Source organism: Mesoplodon densirostris, chromosome 2, assembly GCF_025265405.1.
Source record: "Mesoplodon densirostris isolate mMesDen1 chromosome 2, mMesDen1 primary haplotype, whole genome shotgun sequence".
Lineage (NCBI taxonomy): Eukaryota > Metazoa > Chordata > Mammalia > Artiodactyla > Ziphiidae > Mesoplodon > Mesoplodon densirostris.
The window spans coordinates 164,840,236-164,865,978 of record NC_082662.1 but is presented as its reverse complement, the minus strand read 5'-3'; the positions used below and the strand labels follow the sequence as shown (position 1 = coordinate 164,865,978).

The window sequence follows — 25,743 nt, the reverse complement described above, 5'->3', positions numbered from 1 at the left end:
AATTATTATGGAGTTAGGTCTGTTTCAGACATGTGTCAAAGAACAGAGCAGTCTTAGGGGTGAAAACTAGGGCCACGCATGGGAAGCAGGTAACATTCAGGGGACAGATTTTTCTTATCAGAGCTAAAGTCATAAGATTAAATCATAATTTAATAAACTATTTCTCAAGGAAACTAAAATAATATAGCCCAGATCAACTGAGCTCTGGCAAACAAATCCAGAGGAATGGATCATTCTGTGTCCCTTGGATTCTGTTGATTTCACAAAGGCTGGTATTCCGGGTTATGGGAGAAAGGGGTTATTTCATTTAATCTGGAGCATAACTGTGTAAGGAAGATAATGGTATCCCTATTTCATAAATAAATCTGGAATTCAGAGAGTTTAATGACTTACAGGTTCACCCCATAGAGGCAGAGACAGGATCCCAACCAAGTGGGTCTGATTCCCCAAACCATTCCCTTCCATCTCACCCCAGCAAGGGCACAGGTAGCAGAGCTGACCTTCTGCGGTGAAAATCTGAGCACTGGGTTGCAATTTGAAGGACACTCTCTAGTTTCTAATCTCAGGAGAAGGCCTCAGACCTGCTTCTGTTCAAGACCTTGCATAAGACCCAGAATCCTACACTAAGAAAGCACGAAAGACAAGATTTGGGTGGGGAAAAAAAATCTACATTTAAGGTTCAGTTCGCAAAGCAATTTCATACCCAACTCAGTCATTGCAATAACCCTGTGAGGTAAACAAGGCATATTTCATTCTTACGACTAAGTCTCAGGAAGGTTAAACCCAAGGTCTTTGAGAAATTTATTTTATGAATATTTATTTATTTATTTATGAATCTTATGAATCTTTATTTAAGGAATGTGGCATGACATAATTCCTAAGATCATATAGTAGCCTTAGGGCTTACGCTTAGGACTGTGTTTTTAAGTCTGTATACATCTTACCCCCAAGAAGTAGCCTCCCCTTGTGTTCTTTGATCCTGATGTCTTAGTTGAATAAGCTCTTGCAATCAGGGCTGCCATGGGAGTCCATGCAGGCTGTGCACTGTATAACTCTGACGGATGCATTCTAAGCTACATGAATGTGAATGGCACATCCTCAATTTATGGTGCACAGCATGGAGAATCTTTTGCAACAGCCCTTGGTGTTGTGCAAAATCTGAGATGACTTTGAGAAAGGAACATGTAATCATTACAAAAAAAAATCATTCTCATAAAATGTAGAAGTTTATATGAAAGCTGTATTGGCCATGGCGCAAGGAGGTACTTCCAACTACTTTTCACACAGGGCCCTATTCTCTTATAAGAATTCAGCCCTTGACATTAGCTGAGTATCTGTATGGGTTATCACATGCCATGGAGAGGGAGTTCGCAGCAAGTGATATCAACAGTACACTGTGTTCTCTTTCAGATTTATTGAATACACATTTACTTAAGTGTCAAGTAATGAATTAGACATTCCAGGGATGTGGCCCAGTTTCTGCCTTTAAGGGGATAGAATTTCACTGGGGAGAAAACACACATATCATAATTTTAAAAATAACAAACTAGGTAGCATTTTTTTTAAAAAAACTGTATTTAAGTACAAAATTGCATGTTACTGACTAACCTCGCAGTAGGACGCCAGGAAGGGGAGTTTGTCACAGGTTGGACTAATTAAGGACTTGTTATGAAAACAGTGGTAAGGGTGGGGGATGCCCGAGATGAATCATAAAGAGTAGATAGAACCTAGGTGGATACGTAAGAGGATTTGGGGGTGAGGAAGGACCCCCAATAACAAAAATGAGACATTAAAACCCAAGTCCCCCCAAAAAACCCCAACAGTGCAGGCTATCTTTCTCATCTCTCGTTTTGCTTGGTGGTCATGAGCTGCTCCGTGTGGAAGTCAGGCAACTGAGAAGGGGAGATGGCTGAAGAAGGCGGGAGCCTGGAGGCAGTTAAATAGGATGGCCTCCATTTATAGAAGCTGGGGCTGCAGCGCAAACAGGACTTTTCCTAGTTGGAGCAGATCCCCATTACTCTGCTGGAGCTGGAAAGCAAGGGTAACATCAATTTTATAAACTTTCTATAGGAATATGTCTCCACAGTACACTGGAGGGCTGGGGAGGTAAAATGTGATCTGTAACAAAACTGAGCCTGTAGTTGCCTATGTATCAAATTTTCGCTATATTTCAAAGTAAATGTCATCATGTACGGCTCAGAATTGAAGCTGGAAGCCAGAGTCGAGAAAGAGAGTGAAATTGGCATATTTATATTCCACAGTAATCCTTTTCCCATGGTCTTGTTTGTCCATGGAAAAAAGAATAAAATACTGAGCTATAAAACCCACAACTGTGCACTGAAACTTGGGGGGAGGGTAGGGGTGATGGGGCAAAATGGAAACAGAAGGAGCAGCTGGTTGTATTGAAAATTTTCAGATGCACTGAAATAGACACACTTCATCTTCAGTGTAGAAGATGCCACCAGGCAAAACTTTGCATGGAGGAGGATTCGAAGGATCCAGTGACACTTCAGTTTCCCAAGAATTTTCTTTCACAGCAGGTCATTTAATATGGCTCATCCATGCTGAATGATAAACAAGAGAAAATAAATTACACTCAGGAGCCTAAAAATTGCAAAAATTTAAGGGTTGGTAGTAAAGGTAAATAGTCACTAAAGGTCAGAAGAGTAAAGGAACTCTTTCAGATGAGTTACAAGATGCAGGACATTCACTAAGGCACAGGAATGAGAAGAAAACCCTAAAGCAATGCTTCTCATCCTTTCAGGTGCTTACCACCTAGACACGGTGGTAAAACACAGACCCGGATTCAGGTCTGGGTGGGCCTGAGATTCTGCATTTCTAACAAGCTCCCTGGTAGTGCTCAAGTGGCTAGTCCTCAGAACACACTGAGAGAAATTTTGGCGGTACAGGCTTTGTCTTCAGGTCTAATGAATATGAAGGGCATTTTGATAGATTTTGAACAGTGGAAAGTCAGAAAAGTAAAATAAGACATATTTAAACGGAAAGAGAAATTAGAGAACATCAAAACTCGTGAAAGGTACGGTAGTGGTTCTGCACGCCTGATTCTGATGGGATATGATTTAAGGAGATGATGACAAATTTAGTTTTGTGAAAAGAAAAATGACACTTGTGTGTGTAAAACAATTCATTCTTGGAGAGAGCAAGGGAGAACCAAATAGGGTATGTCTGAATAACACCTTTCAAAGGGAGAACCAGATTCTGAGACTCTGCTGTCATGGTGAACTGCCAGGGTAAACCACAGTTCAGCAGCTGCAAGCATGCTTGCCAATTACAGAGATAAAAATGTTTCTGAAAACAAAATTTCATATATACCTCCTCTCTGAGGTTGGCATTGTATCTTCCTGTGTATCTTGGGTGTAGCTTTTACCCAGGCAGAATTTAGACTCTAGAAACCAAATGAGGTGATAAACAGAACCAGTTTGCAGAAGAGTCAAAATAACCCAGCAAGAATTGAAACCACAAATGCACTAGGAGTCAGTTATTCACGAACCAAATGCTAATAGGAATCAGCACAAAGGACTATGAGTGTTGGCTCAAGGGCTTAAAAAAAACTGATACATGGTGTTGAGTGTGATACCTTTGGCTTGTTTTAGAAACACACCCTACTTCTTCCACTCCACCCTTCCTCAGTGCCATCACACAATGGTTTCAGTGCAAAAAAATGGCAATACTGGAGGAGGAGGGTGTCTGGGACTTACACCTCCAACCTGGGTTCTAGAAGCATAAACGTTAAGAACATGATCTTTGGATCTAGATGGATGCAAATCTCAGCTTTGCCATTTATTCAGTGACCTCAGGTAGTTAATTAAGTTCATCGTTCCTTCACCTTACAATGGAAATATTAATAGTACCTACATCCACAGGCTTGTAGGCAACCTTTAATGATTTAAGACATTCAAGACACTCAGAACAGTGCACGGCATGGAATTAACATTTGATAAATGTTTGTTACTATTGTAACTAACTCTGTCACTAGCTCAGGCACCATAGGAAAGTTATTTAATCAGCTCAATTATCAAGAGAGTTTGAATGCCAAGATCCTTTCCAGAACTAAAATTCTATGATTCTATGGTCACTTTGGCCAGTAAATTTGAAGTATCCCAAGGCAGCTGGGCAAATCATTCTTCTTTGCTACATCCTTCTAGAATGTCTGGTGAAGTGTGCAAGACCTGTGTTGATGGGGCAAGGCTTCTCTTCCAACTTCTGGTCACAGCTCCTCAATACACCATGGGCTCTAGGTAGTTCTACTCACTGGCCCCTGAATGTTTTCAGAGTCCCAGTACCATACCATTTACATCATTTCCCTCTTCCAGACTGCCCTCCCTGCTTCTGTCCATACACCTAAATCCTATCCATCCTTAGAAAACCAACCCAGGTTCCATCTTCTTTGTAAGGTTTTCTGCGGTCACCAAACATCTTCTGTACTGAAGAAGTCTGGTCTTCAATACAGAATTCATTGACCATTACCATATTCTGCCTTTATTTTTCTGAAGTTTTTTTCTATATTTCTGTCTTAACTTCCCAACATCAGATAATAATCTCCCTGAGGTCTGGCACAAGGATTTACTTCTCTTGGTGTCTCAGTCAAGCTTAACATTTTTCCAAAAAAAGGTGTTAATAAACAGCTATTGATTGGTTCATTGTAAAAATCAGTCCGTTAAACTTAACATGGCAATTAGCTTAATATGGTACTTAATCCTAATGCTCTTCCTGCCAGCATCTCTTCCTGTCCCCCAAGGACATCTGAAAAATTGATCTGCTTCCATCTAGTGGCAATTAAAACACAGGTGGTTCCTGTGGCCAGAAAACAGCTCTGGGTAGATTGTGCCAGAAAAGACTTTCACTCAGTGGGTGTGAGCATGAAAGAAATCTTTGTATCTTGTGGATTTCCTGCCCACAGAGATAGGGAGTTCAGCCTAGAGAAGAGTCAGGGACCCCATCTACACTCTCTAATGGAAGATAGGGCAATAAAAGAACATAGAATAAAAGAAACTTCACTGAACCTATGTCCTCATCCAGTTACCCCTCCTGACTCTTTCATCTCCTTCCAGCCAAGTTTTATGAAAAAGATAATGTATACGTTCTGCCTCTATGTTCTCATCCCCACTGATTCCTCGACCCCTGGCTACAGGACTTCTGTCATGACCTCAGCATTGAAAACAATTTCCCTACTGATACCCTTATTATATCCAGTGGATCGTGGCAGTATTTGAAATAGTTTCCATTTCCCTTTTTCCTTAGGATCATGACCCCGTACTTTCCTCATTTTCCTTCTACATCTCTGGGAACCTCTTCCCATTCGCCTTCACCTTAGCTGACTTGTTTGATATTGACCTTCCTCTGGCTCCTACCCTCTCTCCCACACCCTCTTCCATTCTCACACTGCACATACTCCCTGAGTGATTGTACCTGCTCCTGAGATACAATTACCTCCTATAATGTGAGAACCTACAAATCCATTTCTTCTGCCCCAAGGTAGCCCTTCTGCTACAGATAGAATCAACGGATTACGGTTGAACCACAGACACCTAAATTTTAACAGGTACAAAACTGAACCCATGATTGCCACCTCCAAAACTTCTCATTCTTTCGTGTTCCCTTCTCAGTAAATAATACAGTAGAGATGGTAACCACCCACCAGTTCCCAGATCAGAACCACGGCAACTTACTTGATTCTTCTCCCTCTCTCTTAGCCAATTAATAATCATATTCAGTTGATTCTACCACCAGTTATCTCATGAACTCATCCTCATTGCTATTGCCCTAGACAGGCATCATCGGCTTTAACCTAATAACTTCAAATACCTCCAAAGCAGTTCTTTGCCCCCAGAGACATTCATCTCCCATGTTTGCATACTTTTATGCAGAGTGATCCTCCCAAGATGCAAATTTCAGCATGACATTCACCTGCTTCAACCCCTGTTACTAATACCCCAAAGACCTCAAGATTAAGTCCATACTCCTTCATACGGCTTATAAATTACTTTATAATTGTCCTCTGTTGCCTTCTGTCTCTCCACTTTTTCTTTTGTACTTTAAAGTACAACTCACTAAACTACTAAGGACTTGTCAATAACAATCTGTGGTTGGTAGGATGGTTGCCTGAACAAGAAACCAACCTCCTCAGGCACCATCTTGCTTCATTTCCTCCAGCATTTGGAAAGGTACCCAGCTGTCTAGCTGGGTAGTCTGTCACCAAAGTCTCGTCTCCATTGTTCATTTGACTTATACTTTCCTTCTTAATATTTCAAAGCAAGTCACTAAACCCTGAAACTGAGAAGTGTTTTGCTATCTTCATTTCTGCCCGGTGGGCCTTGTATTTTCACATGTATGTGTTTCTGCAATTGAAGAAATCTGAGGGTCAAGAACAAGCCAAAAAACTTCCCCCTCTTTGGGGGAAGCTGCAAGTAGAATTCAGGCTCCCCACATTTCTGAAGGTCAATGCCTATCAGAGGTCATTTGCCATCTTGTGCTAGGTGCTGAGGGCCTGGTGTCTGGAATTATACCTTGTTCTTAGAGCCTGGGATTCATTAGTTTTTCAATAAATCCTTGTTGACTTGAATGTTTCCTGAATACTGTATTTAGCATTGCCCCCATGTTCAGCCAGAATAAGAAGAAATAAACCATAATGCTTCCAATCCTCAAAGAAAATTCAGAAGCAATCAGAAAAAACTGTCTTTACATAAACTACCCCTTCTTAATAGGGCATTACTTGTTCATTCATTCATTCATTCAGCTCCTCTAACACTAAAAAAGCTGACAGCTTTTAAGGAAGGTTAGTAGATTTATTACTTTATCTGGAAACTTCATTTGGATGAGACCCCATGTAAATAACTATTAAGGAGTTAATGTGTCTAGCTATAACAGGAAGTATTAAGATACTTAATACTTACCCTCTGTAAGAAGAGGGTAGAGAAGACATCAACAGATATCAAAACTTCTTGCTGATAAAACTTACCTTCTCCGAGACTTTTTGCCTAAAAATAGAAGAGAAAAATGGCATCAGAAAAAAGTAGACAATTTCAATTTTTTATACTTAGGGAGCAGGGAGATTCCCTCTCTCAAAACTGTTTCTTGAAGTGTATTTTGTATTTGTTAGGTGGACCGCATGGTGTGCAAGGGGATTTGAGGTACTGTCTTAATGTTCTAATTCGAACAGTGGTAGATACTTATTCAGAACAGACTCATTCATGCAGATGCTTCTCAGAGCACTGTTTCATCCACTGTACTGCTCATAAAGACAAGTCCAGCCTGAACTATCCGATGATCAGGCCCTATGTACCCATTCTTGTGTTTACACATCACGATCTGCCATCTCATCCTACCTGCAGATTCTTCCCTAAGAGATTCAGCTGCTAATACTGTAAGAATATGTATCATTACACTGCACGCCATCTTCTCTGTGAAAATCCACAAGAGAAATTACACTCAGGTCTCAGTGGTAGGAACTACATGCCTCATCTGGGTAACCACTGTGTTCTTATCTTACAAACACAGTGAGTATCATTACTGGTTATGTTTCCTTCTTTGACTGGCTACAAGGAAACTCAGCCAGATCTGAAATCCTCTTCTATCCTAACTTTACCCCTGGCTCTGACTTATTTTTGGTATTCTAAATTTTGGCCTTGTTTTTCTTACTTTTAAACTAATTTTAATTTGCTGTGTTGATAGTTGTAAACTATCTTACATTCTGTTTGAAAAAAGCAGACTATAAATAAGTACATGAATGAACTGCAGGGCTAGGCTCCAGAGGAAATAAAAGCAAAAAATGTTTTTTGAGGAGAAAAAAATCACTGGGAGGCAATATATTTCTGTGTCTATAAAGCAGAGCTCCAGATCATCCAGTCTGGGTCCAGGTTCTTTTTTGCCAACTGTAGGGTGTCTTTGAATAGCTACTCATTCTCTCTAAGCTACCATTTCTTCATCTGTGAAAGGGGCATGATAATTATATTTTCCTCACTGAGTTGATAAAATGTATTCAAAGTATTTAGGCCAGGGCCTAGAGCATAGATAGTGCTCAATTCTTGTTTTAAACCTTTAAAATGTTAGAAATTACTACTTTAATTATTTCTTCCAAAATTTAGCCTGCTGGTGACATGAGCCAAAAGCACTTGAGCAGGGAGAATTAAATCTGAATGAATTTCAGATTCCATTCATTTTCATATGAATATATTTTTCTTTTAGGAACAGTGAAGCACATACATGAGCAAGAATCTGTTCCTATTGAGAAAGTTTCTTTTTCAAGAAAAAGGGAACTAAGAGGCCTGTGTTCAGTTTTGTGCCCTGTTCTCACCCTGTGTGTTGGTTCAGGTAAACAGTTCTTCTGTGGGTAAAAAAATAGAGCCTTATTAATCTGAAGACCAGTGGTTTTAGGGAGCATATCTGGATGGGAGTCTGATCTCTGACTCTGGCCCCTGCTGATATGGAATTTCAGAGATTTGGCCTAAAACATCATTGCTTCAGTTTCCTCATTTACTGAACAGGGCCAGTAATGATGACTAATCAGAGAATGATGGTGCTAGGAGTAAAAAAATATTTCTAGACAAGCCCATGCACAGGGAGGCATGTTTCTAGAGCCCACCCTTATTCCTTTCTCCGAAAAAAGGAGCTGAAGTCTGGGTATTAAGACAACTAGGGCAGGGGCCAAAGTACAGGTTCAGAAGATCCATCTGAGGACAGGACAAGGGTCAAGAGTCTGGTCATTTCATTGGCTACTGTGCTCTAAATATTTGCTTGTCCCCTTTTTCCAGCTTTTGGAACACCAAAAGCCTATAAAATTATCAGATTGATGAATACTGTATACATGCAGATTTATTGTATTAGAAAAGCTCTAGGGGGTTAGCCTGGGAACCTATCCATCATTTCTAATAATTGTCTCTATAGGAAAAATATTCTTCGTGTTTCAAAGAACTAACTTACAACTAAAAGTTTTGGAAGGCAAAGTCACTTGAAAGTTGGAGCTATCAGAAGATGTTTCACAAATGAAGACTATTTAGTGTGTGATTAAAAATACCCCGACTTTCCTACAAAGTCAGTGATCTTTTGGGGTTTCTGTTCTCTTGTGCTCTTTGTTGGCATAATTGTAACTAGCCTAAGTGCCCGTTATCTGTTTCCTGTTTGCCCCACACTGATTCCCCCAGTAGGGGCATGCAGTTTTCAAGTTATCAGTTTGAGATCTTGTACAGAAATGACTCCAAGGTAAAAAAATTGCAAAACAAACCCACTGCTTTTCTCACCACTGCTTATAGTACAGCCTTAGGCAGCATCCCACCTCCTGCACCCCACCACTAAATACACATGACTTCAATTCTATTATTTTTATTCTACTAACATTTATTAAAAGATTTTGGAATTTGAGAATATCTCCTTACTAAGGTGACTCCCAGCCCCAAAGTCCTTAATGGTTACTTAGATAATAGCCCTCTTATCCCAGAGGGTGGAGTGTAAATTACCCACTCTATTCTCAACCCCCTCACTTCTGCCAAGGTCACTCAAGGCAGGAGGAAAGAAAGGATGATTGGGGGCAGTCTTTAAGTCTCAATGGAAAGGATAATCAACGGTGGGAGAAAAATCTCATTCTTTTTTTGCCTTAATGCCATATTTAAGTAAATAGCATAGTACTCTAAGACAATGGAAGTTCCAAGAGCAGGAACAGAGACATTTTAACTGCTCAGGGCTCTTACTTTACAGTTACTGAAGTTCTTGCACATCAACAGCACCCCCGTCCACTGTGTTTCTGGGTTGGTTATAAAACTACTCTAGTACCCTTAGTCTTAAATTTGGAATGAAAGATCAGGTCATAGCGGAAGACCATTAGGGATTGGTAGATAATATTCCTGCAGTTGCCAGTAAGAATAGGTGGTGGGACAGCCTTTACATACCATATTCATGGAATAGAATAGATACTAATTAATTTGATGGAACTGAAATTAAAATGGCCCCACAGAGGCAACACAGAGCAGTTGTTTAGCAGTTGATTTGAGGTCATTGATGGCCCCTGAACTTGAAGCAGGGTTATCTTTAAAGCTACCTAATATCCATACATGTCATAATCTTGAATGTGTCTGTCTGATGACTTTGGCCAAATGTGGCAGCACATACCCAAGGCCTGCCTGACTATGGGCCTGTAACTGGAAGGTTTGTCCCACTTGAGGGTTTGGACACACTCAGGAGGGAGGTGGGGGCAGTGATGCTGTTGTTCTTCTCCAGTGGTGTTTCATCTACTATTCCAAGCAGCAGATACTAGTTTCTTGAGGCAGCCCTCCTTAATCCCTCTTCTCTAGTCCAGAGTGGATGGAAAGCATGAGTATGGGGTACATTTGGTTAAAGCTGTAACCTTGGTGAATAGACACTGGGGAGAAAATGTGGGGATTTCCCTAAGGGACAATACAACTCCCACATGTCAGGAGCCAGACAGGTATCTGACTCTTGACAAGGCTAGGTATTTGGGAGGAGTGCTTTGAAAACCTTATGGGACATTAGATTCACTTCCTAGTGGAATTGCACTGAAATCAAAAACATGTAGGCTCTTATAGGACAAGATCACATATCCTTTTTTTTGTTTTTTAGAATTAAATAATAGCAAAGAACCACTACAATTTCTCATTTGTCTGTTAACACCCTAGCAACGGTGTTAGCAAGGTACCTTGAAGACAGTAGGCATTTTTAGAAGATTTGTCAGAATGAAAAGCAAAAATCAGCCAACTTGTTTTGATGAAAGTGTGTTCTGGGCTGCTTCACACACCTCCAGAGACTGATGTCTATAGAACCCAGAGCTTGGTATCCTGCTTTAGCTGAGGCTCTCTTACTTAATTTCCTGTGGGTTTCTATGTTTTTTTCCACTTTAAAGTTGTATTATTTTTGTATGAAGGTAAACTCACATACCTTTTTTTAATCTCCTTGCCAGCCAAATGATAAATGCCAACCCAGAGAATGTGGTAACCATGACTGCCACCGGAATGAAGAGGGGGTTATAGTCACTCTCCTTGACTATTGAGAAATTCCTGTCCACTTCTGCAAGAGAAATCAGTAAGGCATGTAGTATGAGGCCACAAGCATTATTTCCTTAGTGCCTTCTCATGACATTAAACTTTCTTCCTTCTTACATCTTCTAATAATTGTCCATTTGATGCTATTTGACAGATGAGGAAATCGGCATGGGGAAGCCCATGATGAGTCTATAGCAGAGAAAAGACTAGACCAGCTTTTCTAGCTCAACACCTATAGAATCTCAATACACAGATCTGTGATTCATGGAATTCCTGAGAGATGTACCTAAATATTTTGGCAAAAAGTGGTCATCATTGTATTTAGCTCCATGGCCTTGTTCAGTGGCTGGGACTCAAACACAGAGAAGAGCTAAAAAGTTAAGTACAACTTCAGGAAAAATAAAAGCCAGTGATCTGAACCAGGCAACTTATCAATAAAAGGAATCTATTCTCTGTCCTGGCTATTGTAAATAGAGCTGCAATGGGGATATACATATATGTATAGCTGATTCACTTTTTTATAAAGCAGAAACTAACACACCATTGTAAAGCAATTATACTCCAGTAAAGATGTTAAAAAAAAAGGAATCTATTAATGCTTTGAAGCAGCTGTGCAGACATATGCACATGCTGTTACATGCCAAGGACCTGCACTAATCTGTCTTTCAAATGATGTAGTCCTACCTTTTCCCTCACAAATAAGTAAAAGGATACATCTATATATCCTCTTATAAGTATGAACTAAGTTCATGTGGGGACCTTTACTGAAAAAATACTGGTATGAAAAAACCTATCTTCTGATACCACCAATTGAAGAAACTTACTTTTGTATATTGGCACAGCATCTGACTGTCCCTTATTCTTCACATTACTTTGATGAACCCTTTCAAGGTGCTTCCATCCCCACACCGAAATGTATAATGGAAAGGAGGTGCAAGTTCCCAGAGGATCCAAACAAAGGACACCTATGGGCTGCGTGAGGATGAGGAAACGGACACTAGTCCAGCCTTAAAAGGAAATGCCCCATAAGCCTGATGTACAATCCTCCCCTAAAGACCCCATGCCATGTCCCCAGTTCTCTACCTCACTTCCTGGCCCCGGGCCACAGAGAGATCAGCTTCTACAAATCCTACCATTTAAAGACTTCTGTCACTGGTATAGATAGTCTCCAGAGAAAACATGGGTAGCTATTCTTTCACATGCTAATTTAATGTGGATTAATTTAGCATCTGTTTCCAGGTGCTGTGTCAGGTGGAGGGTATATAGAGATGAGGAAGACACATCCTCTTATGCACAGACAGATTTGGGAGGCATCAGCTTAGTGATAATTGAGAAGTATCCATTACTTTGGGAATTAGGTGGTCATTGGTGACTTTTGTAGAGACATTTTAGTAGACTAACAGAGAAGTGAGATTGTAGTGGAATAGAAAAATGGATAAGAAATAAGTCAGTATAGACAGTGAGTTTAGATGTTAAGGGTTAAGATAGAAGGAGTTGAGAATTGGCTGAAAAAAAAGGGAAATCACTGTCATTGAAGGAAGAGGCAAGAGCAGCCAAGGATTTTATGGTAAATTAATGTGTACAAATGTTTTTAAGCGACATACATTTAGCAAAATAAACTTAAAAGTTTAATCTATCTTTCCCCACCATCTGCTTATCAATCAGCTACCTCTTTAAGTCTTTAATATATTGAGGCAAACTTACTCACTTTGACATATTGGACTAGGGCTGGACCAATTTCCAGATGATCCACAAACAGTTTTCTTTTCCCCAATTAACTCAGCTCCTTCTGAGCAGCTGAAGGTACACATGGAGGTAAAGCTGAAGTTGACCAGGGGGTGATTACAGTCCATGGTTCCAAAATCGGGTGCTGTTAGAGGCTCACAATGAATCACTTCAGTGAAAAAGAAAAAATCAGTATTTCTGAGCAGAGACCCTCCCATGACAAACAGTTTTTAGGCAAACTGCCTAACTCAACTGTGGAGCCATTGACATGAATCTAACATTTCTAATTTCTAGAAATTACTTCTGATGATGCTTCCAGAGTTTATTTTCTTGAGAATGATGGAGAGTGGTGAGTCAGAGGTGAAGCCAGGAGAACACAGAAAGCCCTGGCTGGGCAGGGGGGCATTGGGGAGAGGAGGGGAGGGTTGGCTTTTTCAGATTGCTGCCCCAGCCCTGGTAACACTCCATCTGCTGGAAGTGCCATGCTACGTGGCCTTGGCCTCAAGAGCTCTTATGGTGCATTATCAATGAATGTAGAGAATTTCCACTCTTTCACCTCTTCTAAAGTCTACCCAAGCAGTTTTGAAAAACATCCCCATTCTCTGAAGCAAGTCCCTCAACTTTTATAAAATTCAGCAGGTTGGTCAATTAGTTCTATGATTTCAAAAAATGATTTGGATAGTTCTTTTGAGAATTCAGCCACTTAAACTAGTGAGTCAAAAGCATAAATGTAGAAAATGTAACCAAAACTTCACAAGTTTAGACACCACCAGTTCTTCCCCTAAAGGGATAATCTTCTTGACAGTAAACAAGAAAAAACCAAAGAACACCATATTTCAAATGAAAAAAAAAATCAAGAGATTGTGTTTTTGTTTTTCACAGAATTTGCTATTCTCCTGAGAGTTCATGGAGGAGGAAATCTAAAAAATGATTTTAAGAATAAACCAAATAAAACAATCAAAAAAGACCTCTAGCCCCCCGACTCCAAAAAAGGAAATTGCTTGCTGTTAAGTAGGACACCACATAAAATAGGTGTTATTGAAAGGAGAGAACAACAAAAATTCAACTGCAGTTCAGCAAGACTGATGATTTATGCCATAGCAATGAGAAAATAAAAATAAAATAAAATAAAAATGCAGTACAGGGTTTCCCTGGTGGCGCAGTGGTTGAGAGTCTGCCTGCCAATGCAGGGGACACGGGTTCGAGCCCTGGTCTGGGAAGATCCCACATGCCGTGGAGCGACTGGGCCCATGAGCCACAATTACTGAGCCTGTGCGTCTGGAGCCTGTGCACCGCAACAAGAGAGGCCGCGATAGTGAGAGGCCCACGCACCGCGATGAAGAGTGACCCTCGCACAGAAACGAAGACCCAACACAGCCATAAAAAAAAAAAAAACAGTATAACCACACTGTATTGCTGAAAATTATATATATATTCTGTGACGTAGTCTCAGAGATATTTGGTTGTTATTTTTTGTTTGTGGTTTTTCTGTTTAATTAGTAAAAATAACCTCTTTGAAAATCATCACAGTATAATCTAAGTTAGGTTAAATTATGCTTCAAAAGAGGATACAGACTTCTTAGCAAGACTCTACTACATTTTCTCAGTCTATAAACACAGGATTGCCATGACAAAACCTCTAGTCTGAACAGTTACTCACCTTGACATGTTGGCTTTGGAGATGACCAGTTTCCAAATGGTCCACAAGTGGTTTCTTCAATCCCAACTATGTCTGTTCCCTCAAAGCAGTTGAAGGCACACTGTGATGTGAAGCTGAAGTTTCCCAAAGGGTGAATACAGGCCATGGTACCCAGCTCTGGGGCCTCCAAAGGCTCACACTGAGTCACTTCAATAAGAAAAAAAAAACACTGGGCAGTGTTCCAGGGACCTGATGACTGGGTTTGAATCTTAGCTCTGATACTTGATAAACAAGTGCCTTTAAGCATGGTGACTTAACCCTTCAGCTTAGCTTCTTTATCTCTGAAAGAGGGATAATGATAATTGTATTGACTTCCTAAAGTTGGTGTGGGAATTAAGTAATTTAATGCAAGTCAAGGACTTAGAGCCTGGCTCATAGGAAGCTTTAATTAAACATTAGGTAATCTTATTATCTTTGGCATTACCTGGGGAGAGAGCCTTTAAATATAGATAGGTTTAAGTGGGAATGACCAGCTCAGTTTGGAAATAACTGTCACATCAAAGCCCCTGAGTATACTAGACTGTTGAAAATAGGAAGTTCGGAGAAAGACTGGGTGTCCATAACTGGTCTTCTTTAAAAGGGGAGAAGATAAAAGCTTTAGGAAGCATCTTAGCCTGGATTCTGTCTTCCCCATCTCTAGCTCAGTTCCAGAACTTTAGTTCTTTTGATTTTGCCAGTCCTCTCCAGAAAGTATGTCTACTTCCTTGCCTGATTGGTGGTGTAATAGATCAAATTAAGACTTGGAATTCAATCTTCATGTTTTAGACCCTGCCATGTCATTTAGGCAAATATTGCAACTCTTGTGTCTTATTCCTTATCAAATTTAAGCCATCATTTTAAACTTCTTCTTGAAAGTTCAATGAAGAATGAATTCAAGAAATTAGAAGAATTTTAATATTTTCCATATACAGTACAAGTCCAAATGAAAGTAACTTATGTTGTCCCATACAGTTCATGCCCACAAGCAAGTGTCTAGTCTCAATCTTACAGATGCAGTGATTAATAAGATGCTGACTGATCTCAAGTTGCTGTCAGTCTACTGGGGAATACAGACAAGAAAATCGATGACTTCAACAAATGTGGGATAAATAAGAAAGAAATATATGGAGCTATTGGAACACAGAACAGGGATGCTTAGCCTGTCTTGGCATCCAAAGAAAGCTTCCTGAGAGAAATGGTCCCTGAACTGTTATCTTCCAGATGAACGGTGTGTTAGTCATGTGCAAAATGAGAAAGCCCTGAGCAAGTCAATGATTGATATACAAAGCAATATGGTAAGTGTGGAGAACTACAAGCATTTTGATGTTACTAGAAGGAAAGAGGAGGCAAGGGGTGATGTGAGATGAGATTAGGGAGAAAGATAGGAGCTAAGACAAAATGCCTTTATCTTTTTCCATTGGTTTAATGAGTATCTACTATATATCAAACATTACTCTATGCCTTGAGGAGTTTAGATTTTATTCTATAGGACGAATGGTAGGTAGAAACTAAAGGGTGGATGGTCACATATGTGTGATGTTTACTTAATATTTAAAATTGATCAGATTGCCTATAGTATGAATAATATATTTGAGAGGAGCTAATTTAAAGATGTGGAACTCAGCTCAGAAATGACTGCAATAATCTAGGAGGAAGGTAATGAAGGCAATAGTGTAGAGTTAATGAGTAGAAGACAAATTGGAGAAACAGTAAGTTATAAAAATGAGTAGTAACCTTCCAAGACTGAACCAGGAAGAAATAGAAAATATGAACAGACCAGTCACAAGCACTGAAATTGAAATTGTGATTAAAAACCTTCCAGCAAAAAAAAAGCCCAGGACCAGATGGCTTCACAGGCGAATTCTATCACACATTTAGAGAAGAGCTAACACCTATCCTTCTCAAACTCTTCAAAGATATAGCAGAAGGAGGAACACTCCCAAACTCATTCTACGAGGCCACCATCACCTTGATACCAAAACAAGACAAGGATGTCACAAAGAAAGAAAACTACAGGCCAATAACACTGATGAACATAGATGCAAAAATCCTCAACAAAATACTAGCAAACAGAATCCAACAGCACATTAAAAGGATCATACACCATGATGAAGTGGGGCTTATCCCAGGAATGCAAGGATTCTTCAATATATGCAAATCAATCAATGTGATACACCATATTAACAAATTGAAGAAGAAAAAACATATGATCATCTCAGTAGATGCAGAAAAAGCTTTTGACAAAATTCAACACCCATTTATGATAAAAACCCTCCAGAAAATAGGCATAGAGGGAACTTACCTCAACATAATAAAGGCCATATACGACAACCCCACAGCCAACATCATCCGCAATGGTGATAAACTGAAACCATTTCCACTAAGATCAGGAACAAGACAAGGTTGCCCACTCTCACCACTCTTATTCAACATAGTTTTGGAAGTTTTAGCCACAGCAATCAGAGAAGAAAAAGAAATAAAAGGAATCCAAATCGGAACAGAAGAAGTAAAACTGTCACTCTTTGCAGATGACATGATGCTATACATAGAGAATCCGAAAGATGCTACCAGAAAACTACTAGAGCTAATCAATGAATTTGGTAAAGTTGCAGGATACAAAATTAATGCACAGAAATCTCTTGCATTCCTATACACTAATGATGAAATTTCTGAAAGTGAAATTAAGGAAACACTCCCATTTACCATTGCAACAAAAAGAATAAAATACCTAGGAATAAACCTACCTAAGGAGACAAAAGACCTGTATGCAGAAAACTATAAGACACTGATGAAAGAATTGAAAGATGATGCAAACAGGTGGAGAGATATACCATGTTCTTGGATTGGAAGAATCAATATTGTGAAAATGACTATACTACCCAAAGCAATCTACAGATTGATTGCAATCCCTATCAAACTACCAATGGCATTTTTCACAGAACTAGAACAAAAAATTTCACAATTTGTATGGAAACACAAAAGACCACTAATAGCCGAAGCAATCTTGAGAAAGAAATGCGGAGCTGGAGGAATCAGGTTCCCAAGCTTCGGGCTGTACTACAAAGCTACAGTAATCAAGACAGTATGGTACTGGCACAAAAACAGAAAGATAGATCAATGGAACAGAATAGAAAGCCCAGAGATAAGCCCACACACCTATGGTCACCTTGTTTTTGATAAAGGAGGCAAGAATATACAATGGAGAAAAGACAGCCTCTTCAATAAGTGGTGCTGGGAAAACTGGACAGCTACATGTAAAAGAATGAAATTAGAACACTCCCTAACACCATACACAAAAGTAAACTCAAAATGGATTAAAGACCTAAATGTAAGGCCAGACACTATCAAACTCTTAGAGGAAAACATAGGCAGAACACTCTGTGACATAAATCACAGCAATATCCTTTTTGACCCACCTCCTAGAGAAATGGAAATAAAAACAAAAATAAACAAATGGGACCTAATGAAACTTCAAAGCTTTTGCACAGCAAAAGAAACCATAAACAAGATGAAAAGATGACCCGCAGAATTGGAGAAAATATTTGCAAATGAAGCAACTGACAGAGGATTAATCTCCAAAATTTACAAGCATTTCATGCAGCTCAATATCAAAAAAACAAACAACCCAATCCAAAAATGGGCAGAAGACCTAAAGAGACATTTCTCCAAAGAAGATATACAGATTGCCAAAAAACACATGAAGGAATGCTCAGCATCACTAATCATTAGAGAAATACAAATCAAAACTATAATGAGGTATCACCTCACACCAGTCAGAATGGCCATCATCAAAAAGTCTACAAACAAAAAATTCTGGAGAGGGTGTGGGGAAAAGGGAACCCTCTTGCACTGTTGGTGGGAATGTAAATTGATACAGCCACTATGGAGAACAGTATGGAGGTTCCTTAAAAAACTAAAAATAGAACTACCATACGACCCAGCAATCCCACTACTGGACATATACCCTGAGAAAACCATAATTCAAAAAGGGTCATGTACCACAATATTCATTGCAGCTCTATTTACAATAGCCAAGACATGGAAGCAACCTAAGTGTCCATCGACAGATGATTGGATAAAGAAGATGTGGCACATATATACAATGGAATATTACTCAAACGAAATTGAGTTATTTGTAGTGGGGTGGATGGACCTAGAGTCTGTCATACAGAATGAAGTAAGTCAGAAGAGAAAAACAAATACCATATGCTAACACATATATATGGAATCTTAAAAAATGGAAAGTGGTCATGAAGAACCTAGGGGCAGGGTGGGAATAAAGATGCAGACCTACTAGAGAATGGACTTGAGGACACGGGGAGGAGGAAGGGTAAGCTGGGACAAAGTGAGAGAGTGGCATGTACATATATACACTATCAAATATAAAACCGATAGCTAGTGAGAAGCAGCTGCATAGCACAGGGAGATGAGCTCGGTGCTCTCCTAGAGAGGTGAGATAGGGAGGGTGGGAGGGAGGCTCAAGAGCGAGGTGATATAGGGATATATGCATATATATATAGCTGATTCACTTTGTTATAAAGCAGAAACTAACACACCATTGTTAAGATTATACTCCAATAAAGGTGTTTAAAAAAAAAAAGAGTAGTGTGTTACTTTGCATAAATGTAAGGGGAGGTGAGAGAGTTTTATACCAGAGTACCCATATAAATCGTGGAACCACACACTGAGATAAGGAATACAAAAAGGAAAGCTGGCTGGGGACAATTGATTTTTCAGTCTTTTGGGCATCCCTAAGGTTATGCTTAGCGTATTTGGAGTTCGGGGCTGGATACATATTTGTCAGTCCAAAGTTCATGTAGATTTGTGAGTACACATAAGTTGCTAGGTTTGACCAAAGGGGGCACATAAAGTTAGAAGAGCAATGGACAAAAGACGTAAGGTGAGATATAATAATAAGTGTATGGGCTTGGATAAGTGTCCATGAAGAAACCCAAGGAGAAACGATCATAGGTAGAAAGAAAACCAGGAAAGACTGATATGATGGAAACCAAGACAAAAACAGAGTAAAATCTTCAAAAAGGAGTGAAATGGGCATGCCAATGACATAAGAATTTTTTTAAATTTAGAAATCGAGTGAAAGTAAAGTATTGGTAGAAGTCATGGCTCAGGAATTGACTGAAATGAGTCAGATCTGTTCCAGTTGGTTGATCATTTACATTTATTTTGGCTTTAATTCTTTATCTATTCATTGCAAGCACTGCTTTTTTTCTTATTATAATTTTCTATTTTATGCACCAGATACTTCAAACATAGTTCTGAAACTCAACCAGTATCAATCGAAAGACGTGAAGTTTCTTTCAGTAGTGAGTTGACTAGGTCAAAGACTCCATGTCTTTGAATCTACGAATTCTTTCCTTTCTGTTCCTACCACCATGACTCTGAATGACTTCAATAGACCCCTGATGATGCTCTCCAGCATCTCTCTTTTTGTTCAATCCATCTTATGTACCACTTCTAGGGTAATGGCCCTAAATGAAGGTGTTTAGATACTAAGTGGCCTCTCATTGTCAAATAAAGGGCAGATTCCTTCATTAGGCAGCTTTCAGTCTCCACAGGCTTACTCCAGCGTATCTGGCTTTCCATCACATTAAATTATAAGCATGTATAATTTCCACTACTTAACTGTAAATCCTTTAAGGTCAGGGTCTGTAATAGATTTATCCTTGTACCCCCTGAAATGCCAGCCCAAGTAAATGCATTGGATTTATTATTATATTTTCCAACAGATACTGTATATCATGATGTGAACTTTTCTTGTTGGCCTTGCCCTGTCATGATCTTGAGGATGACGTGAAAAAGCAAGATTACCTTCTGGGTAACTCACCCTCCTAATGATAAATGTTATTGTTTCTTTCAGTTTCAGAGTTCTAATGAATCCAGCAAGCTTACTTGATTATGAAGTCCTACCAAACCTGATTCATTATTGTAATCCTTACAGCTTTTATCCCAAAGCAATATTCTTTGTATCACTCAAAAAGACTTTTTGAGAAGTGAATTGAAACTTCATGCTGACTTATGAAATCTTTACGGAAAGGTAACAATATTGTGCAAGCATAGCCTACTGATCAAAACTTCTCATTTCTCAGAATGGCTAGTATGATTTTCCTTCAACCAACTTTCGTAAACTACAATACTTTACATAGGAAGAAACAAAGGAACAAAAGTGACTTACCGAACTGACACTGGGGCCCGTAGTACCCCAAATCACAGTTGCAGGTGTAATTATTGATGATTTCCATACATTGTCCGTGGCCGCTGCATGACCAGGGTCGACAAGAAGCTTTAAGGGGGTGAGAAATTATATTAAGATGAATACTTTTATAGTACTCCTAGTCATTTCTTTAGACATAGATAGCTTTGGGGCTGTGACTACTTTAATAAACAGGAAAATTTTATTTGTACATTAATAGCATTTTTTGCATAAAAATCATATGCTAAAATTTTTATTTATGTAATATACTTGTCATACAGCCATAGGCATTTTTTTAAGAATGAATTTACTAATGCTAATACTCTATAACGTTTGAAGGAACTTACTGACTACATTGAAACTCTTGAAATTTCTTTGATTTTAAGGTAGTAAGTGGATTAAACTATGACCTGACCCCAATCGTTTCTGCAGTATGTTTGGCAATCCCTCTCTTTATAGAAAGTACTGAATAGAGATTAGAAAATCTGAACCTGCTACATTACTAGAGAGTCCAATTTACAAGAAACCAAATGAACTATGTTTCACTGTTAAAAATGACTTGGAAAAAATGTTGATTGCTTTGGAACTGTCATCATGGTCTCTACAGAAGTTTTCATACACCACAGATAATGAAACACTGCAAAGTTTCATTATATAGAATTAAATAAGATTAGGCCAAGAAGGAAACATGGCACCAAGCCGTCTACTTTACGAGGAGGAAATAGGTGACGTGAGCCTCAGCTCTTGGCTGGTTCCATCTCTCTGCTTCCACTTGCCTTATTATCAGCCACACTGGTTGTCTAGCTCTTCCTCCTTACTTTCCACATATATTTATCATCTTGATGTAAAAGTGATTCAGGGGTATAGACTTTGGGTATAGGGACGAGCCTCCCACACCAAAAATGCTCAGAAGTGACCTGACTCAAGCTTATTTAGAGGACTGGACTTATTTCAGAATGCCCTGGCAACTGCTCTGCCCCACCAGGTTTCCATGGGGTTAGTGCCATCATTCTCAGAGAAGCAGTCTGCTCCCTCCTACCTGTGTAGCAGAGGGCTGTCTTTGCTTTGTGGCAGGCGTCGTCATTCCATTTCCCTGCGTCTTTTTCCCTCTTGATGTAGATCTCCACACAGTCTTCTTTACTCTTCTTGTTGTTGGGCTCCCCATCACCCCAGTTCTCCGCTTCTTGGGTGAGAGATTTGTTGGTCCCTACCCAGGTCCATGCCCCTCCTACCTTCCGGATTCCTATCCAGTAGTATTTAGGACTGAAGGGAAGCGTCTTGTTCAGGTACTCAATCTCCCTCTTGTTTTGTATGGCAACTAAATCCGTGTAATTTTTTCTGCAGAACATTCTAGCCTTTTCCCAGGTCATGGGTCTTTTAGAATAATGGTAAGTCCAGCAATCGGTTCCATGATGTGAGAAGAAATCTGAAAGACATCAGTGTGAACTATGTAGCCTCGTGGTTATAGCTGAAAAGAGCCCAGATCTAATCCGGGCTGAGGCTGCCAGAGACAAGGAAGCTGACACCTCAAGAGGGTAAGTTACCCTCTTGAGGTGATGGAATTAGTCATTTGCAGATTTGAAGTAGAACCTAGAAGTTCTAGTCTTAATCACTTTTCACCATGATATAGAATACTTTTGCTCATAGCTCTATTTTAGATGAATTTGGTGGCTTTTTAGATTTATTTTCATAAAACAGTTTTTTCTCAAAATTCTTTCAAGTAAAATTTAACCAACATTTTTTAGAAATTCATATTTCTTTTTCTTAGCAGCTGTCAATCATTTAAGTTTAATTTAAGTGTAATATCATATAGCCCTAAAATTTACTGTCCACTCTTTTATTTTGGGATAATTTCCTAAAGGCCAATATTTGTGTTTCTAAGGGAGAAGTAAAATAAGAACAGGAATAATGGCATACTTTTAAGTAATCTCTTTTATATCAAAAAGATAATGTTTTACCATAGGAGGAGCTTCTTCTGGGGAAAGCACACAGTCCAAGCCTTATATATCTAACTACATAATAAAAGGAACAATTGACAAAACCAAATGATGTAGGATTATGAAACTGATTTAGATTATGTTATGCACACAAAGATACTCAACTGATGGTGTATGATAATCATATGGGTGCTTCAAATATGAGGGCTTTGAAGAAACCAAAACAAACACATAATTACACAATGATACCATAATAATATATGCCATTCTAAGCATGGTATGATCTATGTGAAACACTGTTATACCATAAGGTAAAGGTTTTCACAGCCATCACCATTTGTTGAGTTTTCACTGTGTAGAGCAAATACTATGGAGAAATACCAAAGAAAACACAGATCCAATTTTTATACTTTCCTAAGGATTCTGAACAAGGAATAACAGATGCAAAGAAAACATAATTAATCTTGATCAACTTAAACATATCAAAAATGTACAGAGAACTAGGAGACAGTTATGATTAATGAGTAAAGAATGTCATAAAATAAACCCTACAGCAAAGGGTGGGACAAGGTTAGGAGTTTTCTGGGGAAGTGAGAGGAAGAAAAGGGATGTTTGTAGAAAGGGTAGCTATCTACCTAATAATTTTACCTGTGAATATGTACACCCAGTGGACATTTACCAAAAAATGAACATAAATTTTTTAAAAAGCTTAGTAATATATAAATATCATAACATACCACAACAGAGCACAGTCCAGGCCCACAGCTCAAAAACATTCCATAAGCCCCTCTGAGCACTCTGACATTTCCATGGAAATTTCTGCAAATAAAATACAAAATTATACTCAGACTTATGCTCTAAATCACAATTTTATAGCAACTTGAGGAGGTGCCTACAACTTCTCAAAGTTCAAAGTATAACACTTATGCCTACTAAACCTGTCTGAGGCAAGAGATTTCTCAGACATGGGTGAAAAACTAGAATTAAATTTGCCTGAAAACTGATGCATAGTTGATGTTATTGTTTTTTTCATATTTTAGCCTCAAGTTGCTGATTGTTACTGTTCTGATTTTTTCCACATTTTAGTAATTTTTTTGTATCTACTTATCTGCTGAGCTGTCAGATGAAACTATTTGATATTTAGTATGTGTATTTTTAAAGTGTTCTTCGGTCTTTAATGAACTATTGATGTCTAGATTTAATGTTAAAATCTCACACTTGGGGGCTTCCCTGGTGGTGCAGTGGTTGAGAGTCTGCCTGCTGATGCAGGGGACACGGGTTCGTGCCCTGGTCCGGGAGGATCCCACATGCCGTGGAGAAGCTGGGCCCGTGAGCCATGGCCACCCGGCCTGCACGTCCGGAGCCTTTGCTCCGCAACGGGAGAGGCCACAACAGTGAGAGGCCCGCATACCGCAAAAAAAAAAAAAATCTCACACTTGACTATGATGGGTCAATACTTCAAATACCTAAAAGAATTAGGTAACCAAACAGACACTACTAAAAAAAAGGAGTTCATTTATTTTTCAACTAGAAAGAAACATTTTGAGCAACTCAAATGACAAAACCACAAATTTTCTTCACACCTTAACACCATCTTTTCTGAAGTGTATCAATTCTCAGGTAGCGCCAATCTTTAGTCACAAGAGTGCTAATTTCAACCAGATAGTAGTACTTCTTCAAGAACCTCACCAGAGACAAGTCAAGGAGAAGAAATCAGCACATCTGAGAAAGATTCTAGGAGCACTTTTTAAATTAGACTCAGCATTTTTAGTTTTGGCTTTTTTAAAACCAAAAAGGAAATGAGTTGCTTCTTTTCCTTTGCTACTTGCCTCTGCATCCCAAGAAGAGGTTCTATCTGAGCATCTGGAAATCTTTTAGGCTGAAAACTTACCATGGCTTTGCTCCGTCCTTCTCTGGTTCTTCTGTAGCACTTCAGCCTCTGGGCTCAGCACCAGAGGTCTCTGGGTCCTTGCCCAAGGATGGATGTACAGGGAGATTGCACTCACTGTCCCCAGAAAGGCTTACTTTCTTTTATTTCTCTAACCAAGGTTCACATCCTCCCCCTCCCCGATCCCTCCCCTTCCCCCACCTCTTCTGTTCCTCTTTCCCCACCCCTTTCGTAGTCTGGCCTCTAACACCTACCCTGAGAAAAAAAGAGCTGCTGACCAAGGACATTATTGTTAGATTCTCCCTTCTTCCTTTCCTATTTCCTTCCTCACTTCCTTCCTTCCTCCCTTCATTCCTTCCATCCTTCCAATCTCCTCCTTCTCCTCCTCCCCTTCTTCTTCTTCCTCTTCTCCCTCTTCCTCTTCTCCCTCTCCTTCTTCTTCTCCTTCTTCTTCTTCTCCTCCTCCTCCTCCTCCCCCTCCTCCCCCTCCCCTCCCCTCCTCCTCCTCCTCCTCCTCCTTCTTCTTCTTCTTCTTCTCCTTCTTCTCCTTCTCGTTCTCCTCCTCCTCCTCCTCCTCCTTCTTCTTCTTCTTCTTCTTCTTCTTCTTCTTCTTCTTCTTCTTCTTCTTCTTCTTTCTTCTCCTTCTTCTCCTTCTCCTTCTCCTTCTCCTCCTTCTCCTTCTCCTTCTTCTCCTTCTCCTTCTCCTTCTTCTCCTTCTTCTTCTTCTTCTTCTTCTTCTTCTTCTTCTTCTTCTTCTTCTTCTTCTTCTTCTCCTTCTTCTCCTTCTTCTCCTCCTTCTCCTCCTTCTCCTCCTTCTCCTCCTTCTCCTCCTTCTCCTTCTCCTTCTTCTCCTTCTTCTCCTCCTTCTCCTCCTTCTCCTCCTTCTCCTCCTTCTCCTTCTTCTCCTTCTTCTCCTTCTTCTTCTTCTTCTTCTTCTTCTTCTTCTTCTTCTTCTTCTTTCTTCTTTCTTCTCCTTCTTCTTTCTTCTCCTTCTTCTCCTTCTCGTTCTCCTCCTTCTCCTTCTCCTCCTTCTTCTTCTTCTTCCTCTTCTTCTTCTCCTCTCAGTCTCTGTCTCTCTCTGTCTCTCTCCTTTCTTTTTATAAACATTAGACTAACTCCTGGTTATCCATGGTAGAGCGCCCCTGATAATTGCAAGCACCACACAATCAAAATATTATTTTGAGAGACACAAGTGTAGAGAACAAATGTATGGACACCAAGGGGGGAGAGTGGGGAGGGGGTGGTGGTGGTGTGATGAATTGGGAGATTGGGATTGACATGTATACACTAATATG

The 25,743-nt window shown here is 39.6% G+C and overlaps 1 protein-coding gene across 1 annotated transcript; it reads right to left on the bottom strand.

Annotated features, from left to right (window-relative positions):
* Positions 1-2,545: 2,545 nt before the first annotated feature.
* On the bottom strand, positions 2,546-24,490 carry SELL (selectin L). Its single transcript, XM_060088588.1, has 9 exons — positions 24,452-24,490; positions 23,298-23,379; positions 21,663-22,049; positions 20,606-20,713; positions 14,395-14,580; positions 12,718-12,903; positions 10,906-11,034; positions 6,980-6,998; positions 2,546-2,564 (listed from the first exon to the last, which is right to left on the bottom strand). Exons 1-9 carry the CDS (start codon positions 24,452-24,454, stop codon positions 2,546-2,548), a joined length of 1,119 nt encoding a protein of 372 aa, XP_059944571.1. The 5' UTR covers positions 24,455-24,490.
* Positions 24,491-25,743: the final 1,253 nt, after the last annotated feature.